A 10,395-nucleotide genomic window follows, 5' to 3' on the forward strand; every position below is an offset into this window, starting at 1 on the left:
ATCTCAAAATTACAACATCTCATATTTATAAAACCCTGGATTATCCAGAGAGATATTTACATCAAGAACATCTAAAAAATGAAATAAAGAACACATTAAGAACATTTGTCCATTTATATCTGTTTGATACCATTTTTTTAAGCTTCCTGAAATCATAAAAAATAAAAATAAAAAACACATCAAAAATATTTATCCATCTATTTATCATCTAAAGATATTATCCAGAGTTAAGATTTGTTTTACAACCTTAAAAATAAAAATAAAAACGATTACAGTAAAACCTAAGAACATATAATCATAATATCAAATCATAAAAAATAGTACTAACTAATGTCTAAGATGATGTTCAAAGGCTTAACCGCGTCATGTGATCCGTAGATCATCAGCGTATACCGAACATCATCTTATCTTCTTAAATCTTAGCCCACATGTAAATCAGAGAAAATAATAAAGAAAGCTTGGCTTCGGTTAGTTTCTTTTGGTCTTTTACTCTTACTCTTACAAAGATTTGAGAAGGGAGCGAGTAACAGAGATATGCCGAGAGAAAATGAGACTCGAGAGAGACAGAAAGAGAGAGGCGGAGAGAGAGAGAGATAGAGAGAGATAGAGAGGGAGAGAGAGAGAGAGGCGGAGAGAGAGGGAGACAGAGATTAGGGTTTTTAATTTTTTGGTTTGTTTAAGAGACCCTATTTATAGGCTCTATGGGGTGTCCCCATTTAATCCAACGACTGAGGTCTATATTGAAGGGACGCCCTACCTCAGCCGTTGGATCTTAAGCATCTTAAGTGGATCTAGAGTGGGCAGACCTTTTCGGACGGGTAGCGGACATGCTTATCGGGTCGGGACTCAGATTTGATCCCCTGTCCGAGTCCCGCCCACTAACACCCGTTTCATCGAGCCGGGTATGCCCGACTCGGGTTCCATCTGATTTTCGGGTACTAACGATCCGGACAGATTGGGTCGCGTTCCGGGTTCCCAGACCGTTTTCCCATCCTTAACTTGGGTTCCTTATGTAACACATTTATGACGTAAAAAGCCATATTGCATCTTGGTGCCAACTGCCAAGTGATGGAGGATAGATCCACACCATGCATCAAGGGGATGCATCTTTCGTAGGTAGGTGAACAATACCTACTCTAAATTCGCACTTAGTACCCATATTTAACGTGGGTGAAACTCTCATTTACGGAGATTCCTCGTCGCTTTTAAACAAACCCACAAAAAGTAAAGACTCCTGGCAAATAATTGCGTACGTGGTAAAGACAATCATTACCCACCAAAGTCTATCCCCCACTTTAATATTCCGGTGCCGATCGTCTTCCCTTCCACTAACAATAATCATCATTTCCAGTTCAAAAGAAAATCCCCAATTCATCATCATCCTAAATGTGGACTAAATCTCTAAACTTCCTTCTCATCCCTCTCTTCTTTCTCTCTCTACTCTCTTCAAATTTCAGTGTCAGAGTCCAAAGTCGAGTTCTAGGGTTTAAATCAAACTCAGAACTCCATGATGATTCAATAACTTATTTATGGCCTTTACCTTCAAATTATAGTTATGGAAATAGTACGATCTCTGTTAATCCTGATCTTTTTCTTGAAATTGGAGGAAATGGTGGTAATTCATTTATTGTTAGTGAAGCATTTAAGAGGTATAAGGAAATTATATTTAAACATCGGTTTAGGCATTATGATTTAAATTCTAAGAAGAAGAATGTTGTTTATGATATTAATAAGCTCAGGATCTTCGTCAGTTCTGATGATGAAACTGTGAGTTTTGATTCTTTTACTAATTTTATAAGCTCATCAAACTTATTAGTGTTCTTGATTTTTCTTAATGTTTGGAATTGGTTTGTTTATTCAATAGCTTAATTTGAATGTGGATGAGAGCTATTCTCTATATGTAGCAGCAGAAGATGGTCTTTCGATTATCGGAGAGGCGGCAATTGAGGTACATTCATAGTCCTTCATCGATTTGTTAGCTCAATCAAGTTATTGTGTTATTTGTGATAGTATCAAGTATTATATGCTTTTTTTGTTTCTCCACATTGAATTTACTTTCTGATTGAGAGTGTAAATTGATGCATGTTAATGGCATCCATTATATGTTGTTTATGCTTGAGATTGAACTGTTGGTTTTGGTGTAATGACTATATATTTTGTCTTTGTAGGCAAATACCGTATATGGTGCCTTACGTGGATTAGAGGTATGTTTATGTACATAGACACACTCATATATATGTATAATAGTCAACATGCTATGGTTTTATATCCAATCAGGATTTAAGAAGGTTGATCTTGTTTGCTCAAATTTCGATTTAAAAGAAGTTTTGGGTTTTTTCTCTAATATGGTCTTGAACTCTTGATACTCAGCTAGTCAACTATGTAACATTTGATATGAAAGATTACAAACATTTAATTGGTTTAGTAGTTTGGATGATTAGTTTACTACTTCAACATGTAAGAAGTGAAGAATTGCTACCCAGTTGAATGACCAACAAATATAATAGGTAAGTTTATGCTTTGTAGTTTGTGCAGAATGAAGTTTTGGCAAATATTCACAACCCAAGTTATTTTTTGGTGGTGTCTATTTTAGTGTTGCCGTATTTGAGGTATGGTTTCTTCAGAAAATTAGGCCACTTCAAATAAATGACCAGTCTACTTAATGTTTTTTCTGTAATGCGGAAGTATCAGGATCTTAGGATGCAATGGTGAATAAATACAACATAACCACGAAGCAAATAAAGAATAATGACACGCAAGATTAATAGAGGTTCGGTGCAAGTCTTACGTCCTCTATGAGCCGCACTAACATCCATTATGAATATGAATTTTACAACTTTCCCGAGTTAACGTACAGAAAGTCTAATGCACTCCTCGATTACAAAGCCTCACTACAACTCTCTCACCCTCAAACTTACAAACTCTCTCTTGATCTCTATATATTTTTCTTATAGTTGTACAAAGGGAAAGTTAGAAGATGAGATGATAAATTCTGATCAATGAGGAAGGCTATTTATAGCACTCCATCTCCCAGATGAGATCAAGAGAATTTAATTGATTACCAATTTTTGTGCATCCACCTTACCTTCATAAATGCATGGCTGCATTTTTCTTCCTCAAAACAAGGAGCGGATGGTGATGCTTGCTTTCGTAAAAAACATGATTCTTTGAAATTCAAAGCCATAGGCTACATACTTATTGAATTTGAACAAACCCCTTCAATTTGACCCCACCAGTTAACAATCTCCCACTTACGGTCTAATAACACATGCGACCTGGAGTTGTAGAATATCAAATTTTCACTTTCGACTTGGTATGGTGCTACCACAACCTTCTTGATGCGGCTATCCGCCTCTCTCCACTGAAGCCTTGCTGAGCTCCAACCTTTCAATTTTGACCCCTCTGATTAACATGTCTGCTGGATTCTTTGAACCAATAATTTTTTCTAGTAGTAGCTCACCATCTTCCAGAAGTGATCAAATGAAAGGGTAGCGAATACCTATATGCTTTGTCCTTGCATATACACTGAGTTCTTGACAAGATGAATAACACTCTGACTATCACTGTATAAAATACTTTTTTCCCTCTGATGCTCCAACTTTGCTAATAAAACTTTCAACCATATCATTTCCTTTCTTGCTTCTGTCACTACTTTATACTCTGTTTCTGTTGTTGACAAAGTCACCAACTTCTGTAACCGTGAGTTCCAACCCACTGTAGTTGATCCCAAGGTATAAACATAGCCTGTCGTGCTTCGCCTTTTATCAAGGTCATGTGCGAAATCTGCATCTACATATCCACTCAAAACAAAAGTCATAGTTACAAAAGCTGGTGACTTTGTCAACACAGAAGCAGAGTATGTAGTAGTGACAAAAACAAGAAAGAAAATGATATGGTTGAAAGTTTTATTAGCAAAGTTGGAGCATCATAAGGAAAAAAGTATTTTGTACAATGATAGTCAGAGTGTTATTCATCTTGTCAAGGACTCAACCAATCATGCAAGGACAAAGCATATAGATGTTCATTCGATAGCTTCTGGACGATGGTGAGCTACTATTGGAAAAGATTCTTGGTTCAAAGAATCCAACAAACATGTTAAATAAGGAGTCACAATTGAAGAGTTGAAGCTCTGTAAGGCTTCAGTGGGTCTATCATACTGAGAGAGACGGATAACTGCATAAAAAAGGTTGTGTTAGCACCGATCCAAGTTGAAAGATAAAGGTGGATATTTTACAACTTTAAGTCACATAACCCCAAGTGGGAGATTGTTATATGGTGGGGTCATGTTGAAGGGATTTGAAGGCAAGACCTTTGAGTTTCAAGCAAGATCTTTTCACCCTTTACTGATGGAAGCAAGAAAGTCTTTGATTTCATATATTCCCTTGATTTGAGGAAGACAAATGAAACCATGCATTAATGAAGGTAAAGTGTACGGAAAAAATGGTGGCCAAACATTTTTTATTTATATTAATCTTACGGGTGAATGAAGGCTATAAATAGCCATGCTCATTCACAATGCTTAATCTTCCCATTCTGAAGTTCTCCTCTGTATAGGTGAGAGAGAAAGAAAAAGTATGAGATCAAGAGAGTTCTGTAAGTTTGAGGGTAATAGAGTTGTAGTGAAATTTTTTAACCGGGGAGTGCACTAGACTTTGTGTACAGTAAGTCGGGAAAGTTGTAACTTCATATTCATAGTGACTAGCTTGGTGCTGGTCAAAGAAGTTTTGGGGTTTCTCTCTAATATGGTCTTGATACTCAACTAGGCAAATATGTACTGTTTGATATGAAAGATTACAGATATTTAATTGGTTTAGTAGTTTGGAAGATTATAATCTACTACTTCAAATGGATAAGAACATTGCTAACCAGTTGAATGACCAACAAATAGAATAGGTAAGTTTATGCCTGGTACGCAATGAATTTTTGGCAAATATTCATGACACAAATTATTTTTTGGTGGTGCCTATTTTGGTGTTGCCATACTTGAGGGTATGATCTTGGGCCTTCCTTGCCCTCAAGTGGTCGTGCGCTTCTCTCACCCCTAAAGCTAGCTCAAGAAATGTTGCTTTCCCTCACACTTACAAAGTGGCCACCACCTCCTCCACAACCTATGTGGGACTAACTGTAACAATATTGTCTATGTTATAGTCTAAATAAGTTTTGCAAAAAGGACTGAATGTTTGTAACTTTTGAAGTGGTTGCAAATTTTCGCACTTCTTTTGTCAATGGGCCAAGTACAAACTGGTTTATATAATCACACCTGGATAGACGACAACAAATCAAAATTTAAACAGAAATTTGCCCTGAATATTTGGAAAACTTAGTACGCCAAGTGGAGTCAGAGTGCTTATGGCATTTGAAAAATTTAAATGCACCGAAAGACCATCTTGTTGGAGAAAATAGATGTGATAAAAATTTCTTGTAGGAAGCATGTTATTGGACTTTCATGTCTATTCGTACTTTCATGCTCTAACTATGTGCATTGTCCGCTCACATTGAATTTATATAAAATAGATATTATCACTGTCTTACACTTGGTATACCTTTCTTATGTGGGTTGAACTATGTTCAATTTTCACTGAAATCTGCAGACCCCTTTTCACTATATACTTTTGTATCTCTTGTAGACATTCAGCCAATTATGTGCTTTTAACTATGGAACTAAAACTGTCCAAGTGTACAAGGCACCATGGTATATTGAGGATGAGCCAAGATTTCAATTTCGCGGGCTTCTGCTTGGTACGGAAGAATTATATTAAGAATAATTATAATTTTGTTCTCTCTCTCGTTTTCCTTACTAGTGATTATGGAGTTTAAATACTCTAACATTCGTATGCAGATACCTCGCGTCACTATCTACCAGTTAAAGTGATTAAGCAAGTAATTGAGTCAATGTCTTATGCTAAACTTGTAAGAACTTGTCTTTATCCATTTTATGTTCTTCCTTTTCGCTAACAGTATCTGGACAGATGATACCTCTTAATCTTCCCATCCATTTATTTCTCTAATTTTTGTTCATTCCCTTCTAATATTGACAATTTCATTCAGTAGAATGTTCTTCATTGGCACATCATAGACGAGCAGTCATTTCCTTTGGAAGTACCATCATATCCAAATTTGTGGAGGGGTTCATATACGAAGTGGGAGCGTTACACAGTTGAGGATGCTTACGACGTGGTTGAGTAAGATATATGGCGTATTTTTCCATTGCGATATGAGAGTTTCTCTATATAATTGTTTGATATCACGTTCTAGTACAGTTGAGCTTTGTCCTATTATTGGTTGCATTTTGCTGAAAACCTATAAATTTTCTAATAGTGTTAAAAATGAGAGGGTCCGTTATTGTGGAAACTAAAGCATTTCTCTATATGATTCTAACTCCAGTATCTATAGAAATCAACTTGTCCCAAAATTGGAAGCTTTTAATTGATAGTTTGCAACGTTATCAGTTTGCAGATATTGGCATGTGTTAGATTTGTAGTGAAATAAGGCAATCAGACATTTCTTAATGTAAGCATTTTATTCATATAGCAGCTATAAGATATTTCATAATGAGGTGTACACACAATACAATTTTACGGTTTCCCTCTAAATTATACACACTTCTGACATGAAATTCTTTCATGTGAGCAATTTAAGCATAAAGAACATGAACTGTTGTTTTTCAATCTTCCGTCAAAATTTTGTGGCTCCATACTGAAATGCCTACCAGAGGGTCTCTATTTTAACTGTACTGTTTTTTCCTGCATCTAATATACTTCTTTGGTCTTTTGAAAAAATCGTATTGCGATGCTATTGTTGGCTGAAACCGGGTCTGTATCGATTGTGTCCAATTGAACTTCTTCCTGAAATGTATCTAGATAGATATCAATGTGATAGGATCTATAATTTCTCTTCTCCGCCATTTTCTGTTACTTTGTTTTCATGCTAATAGTTGGTTTTCTGCTTCATGTCTCCTCAATGAAATCTCACATTGTGAAGCTTCGCCAAAATGAGAGGTATGTTTCCATCTATTCCTATCTGTAAAATTGTCGAAGTGAACTTTTTTTTCTAATTATGTTCTCTTTCTTACCTTGGTTTGGAAAACAATGTTTCTTGAGTATTGTAATGTTCCAATTGAAGAATCAGAGTAACATAAATAGATCAGTAAACTCATACTGATCTTGATTGGGTTTGAATAATTATCGTGTTGCATTTCATTCTTGATACTTTTTGTTCACTTATTGCAGGCATCAATGTAATGGCAGAAATAGATGTTCCAGGTCATGCTGAATCATGGTAAACATTTTTGTTGATCTCTTCTAATTCTTTTAAATGATTAACTTTTGGTAGGAAAATTTTATTTATTTTATGTACTTTTGCAGGGGGATTGGGTATCCTGAACTTTGGCCTTCTGAGGCCTGTAGGGAACCTCTTGATGTGTCAAAGAACTTCACTTTTGATGTGATTTCAGGCATTTTGACAGGTAATTCCGCAAAACCTTATTGTACATAAATTCAGTTGAACTTTAAGACTGAAGGATTGATTATCTTAGGACAATTTGGTCCATTTTCTTTTATTCAATCTTTCTGTGTTTGCCATGTGGTTGTATAAGGTTAAGCTGACAAGGCCCTTTTGATGTTAATAAAAGGTTTCTGTCTAATAGTATTCTTGATAAACATTAATACCATGCTTTTTGGATTTTGCAGATATGAGGAAAATTTTTCCATTTGATCTTTTTCACCTAGGAGGCGATGAGGTTAATACTGGTTAGTTAAATTACTTAATTCATCTGTATGCTTTTCTTTTTCTACAGCGAGATTTATATGTCCTATATATAGTATAAGGTCATAAAGCAGTAGGTTTATATGCCAATCTTAGTACATGAGATAATTAGTTATTTTCCTTTTCAAGCATGTTGATTTTTCAATTATCAGAACTCTGCCAGAATCGTAACTGGTATTTTCACTTTTTAGGCTTATGATTGTAAAAGCTGTACCTTCTTTTTCGCAGATTGCTGGGTCTCAAATCCCCAAGTGAATCAATGGTATGTAGTTGCCTTTTCACATAAGTCTTCTAGTTATCACATTTTCACGCCATTTTCGTCATCTTTTTAACCCAAATACATATATGTATATATAATTATATATATCCTTAAAGTATATGAGAAATTACTAAATAATGTTGAAAATTTTATGAGGTTTATGTTTTAGCAGATGTGATCATCAACTGAAAAAGTCATTTTGTTAATAAGAAGAATCAGTTGACTTAAACATATTTAGAGTGATCAATAAGAGCCATTTCTTTTGGATGACTTGATTACTTATCTTCCTTTTATCTCAATAAATGAACTGGGTTTTGACGAAAAAGAGAAAATCCTGTCAAAGCCTTCTGTTCACCTAGTAATGGTGTATTTGCGTCTACCAACATTCTTTTTCGTCGAGTACTCGAGTTAATGACCAGCCTCAATTTCGAAAACTGTGAACTTTGGTGTTGTCCTTAAGACATAAGTATGGGACTCGGACTCACATTTAATTCAGAGGCATAGCTTTCCTTACCAGTATTTTGTAAATGCAAATTATCTGGAGTTCCGCATATCCTAGTATAGGCTTTCATGTCCCTGATAACTATCACAGTGAACAAGTCAAAAACACATTCTATGTGAATGCGATATGCCACTGACAAATGTGTGGACTAATTCCAGGCTTGAAGAACGCAACATGACTGGGAAAGATGCATATCAGTATTTCGTTCTGAAAGCTCAAGAGCTAGCAGTTGGAAACGGTTGGATCCCTGTCAACTGGTACGTGCCTTTAGTGTTACTAACACATATCTTTAATTTAGGATTTTAGTCTTTGCTCTTTAATTGTTTCTGACATATTTTCAGAATCAATTCGTTTTAACTTATATAAAGAAGATCAATTGATCTTACTCCTTCGTTAGCCCTGAGACATGAAAAATCCACCATATATGTAACCAGCAGTATTTCTGAAAAAAATGTCTAATATTTATAATATAATCGGGCAATTGTTCGTTTTTGACATATCTCAGGGAAGAAACATTCAACTCATTCGAGGGAGACCTTAACCCACAAACAGTAGTACACAACTGGTGATTTCCTCTACTTCTGTTAATCATTACACTCCGGTACCATTTCACTGCTATAGGTCCCGTAATATATCAGCATACTATCTATGCTGCAGGTTGGGACCAGGAGTTTGTCCACGGGCAGTTGCAAAAGGTTTCAGATGTATTTATAGCAACCAAGGTGTATGGTACCTTGATCATATAGATGTCCCTTGGGAGAATTTCTATACGACCGACCCTGCAGAAGGAATAAATGGTGTTGAAGAGCAAAAGCTTGTGCTTGGTGGTGAAGTTTGCATGTGGGGTGAGAGAATCGATACCTCAGATGTCCTACAAACTATTTGGCCTCGTGCTGCAGCTGCAGCAGGTATGTGATCAAAGCGAATAATAACCCCTTGTGTCCATTCAAAAGGTTTATCTATATTACCCTCTGAATTGCTAACTGGTACCGATAATCCATTTTAAGATTTTCACCTGACCTTGAATCTTGTGGGAAATAGTGAAATAACTATGTATCCAGTTCTGTTAAGTATCAATTCCTTTTCAATCTCTTATAGTTCTTTTTTATTCTGGTTCGCGTTCTTTTCATATTGATGGCTTTTTTGCTTCGGTTTATTTTCGTTTTTCTGTTATGTTCAACAAATCCTAAACGGTCTAACTCGTTTCATCCACATTCCAAATTCTCTTTTACTTGTAGAGCGATTGTGGAGCAGGAGAGACATGACTTCTGCGAAAAATACAAACTTAACAGTACTGCCAAGGTTGGAATACTTCAGATGCTTGTTGAACCGACGAGGAGTGGCAGCAGCTCCTGTGAAGAATCCGTACGCCCGAATGCCTCCAATCGGTCCTGGATCATGCTATGAACAATAAATTTAGAGTTCCTCGCAATGTGAGTTTGTAATTTACACGCTTTCCTTCATGTTTAATAAGTTATTTTTACCTCTGTTTGCCCCTCCGTCAATAATGTGTGTTTGTCATACTCGTCAATAATATGTTTTATAATTTATTGTTTGATCATATCCCATATTTGCCTCATTATTAGGTCATTCCGATTCCTTTTGGAATCAGTTTGTGTTTACTACATAAATACGACAAAATGAGATAAAATTCTCTAGTGTTAAACCTAACAACAAATTGTCATATATCTAGGCTAGCTACACTTATGTCGGCGAATAAATTGTGATCTTTGTGGTAGGACAAAACAACATCGCCTAGGTTCATAATTGCTAGCACCGTCAACTTGTAAACTCAAGTGTAGGTAGCGAAATAGTGAACTTGATAACACCCATGTCGATCTACGAAGCTTGAGTTGTGTAAAACTAAAAC

General features: G+C 35.9%; 1 protein-coding gene across 1 annotated transcript; it reads left to right on the plus strand.

The window, feature by feature from the left end:
* Positions 1-1,233: 1,233 nt before the first annotated feature.
* HEXO1 (beta-hexosaminidase 1) lies at positions 1,234-10,086 on the plus strand. Its single transcript, XM_086660068.1, has 15 exons — positions 1,234-1,767; positions 1,865-1,948; positions 2,169-2,204; positions 5,628-5,739; positions 5,840-5,910; positions 6,052-6,182; positions 6,982-6,998; positions 7,230-7,278; positions 7,365-7,465; positions 7,689-7,748; positions 7,993-8,026; positions 8,684-8,782; positions 9,031-9,090; positions 9,183-9,433; positions 9,764-10,086. The coding sequence occupies exons 1-15, from the start codon at positions 1,387-1,389 to the stop codon at positions 9,937-9,939; spliced, it is 1,662 nt and encodes a 553-aa protein (XP_086516194.1). The 5' UTR covers positions 1,234-1,386; the 3' UTR covers positions 9,940-10,086.
* The last annotated feature ends 309 nt before the right edge of the window (positions 10,087-10,395 follow it).

Source organism: Eschscholzia californica, unplaced genomic scaffold (assembly GCF_041429995.1).
Source record: "Eschscholzia californica isolate CP2 unplaced genomic scaffold, dmEscCali1.0.p SCAF_2, whole genome shotgun sequence".
Lineage (NCBI taxonomy): Eukaryota > Viridiplantae > Streptophyta > Magnoliopsida > Ranunculales > Papaveraceae > Eschscholzia > Eschscholzia californica.

Excerpts from the sequence above, each read along its gene's own strand:
- HEXO1 (XM_086660068.1), top strand. The coding sequence starts at position 1,387 with ATGTGGACTAAATCTCTAAACTTCCTTCTCATCCCTCTCTTCTTTCTC. Across the intron at positions 1,768-1,864 it reads TCAGTTCTGATGATGAAACT|CTTAATTTGAATGTGGATGA; the intron begins GTGAGTTTTGAT and ends TTTATTCAATAG. Across the intron at positions 2,205-5,627 it reads GTGCCTTACGTGGATTAGAG|ACATTCAGCCAATTATGTGC; the intron begins GTATGTTTATGT and ends TATCTCTTGTAG.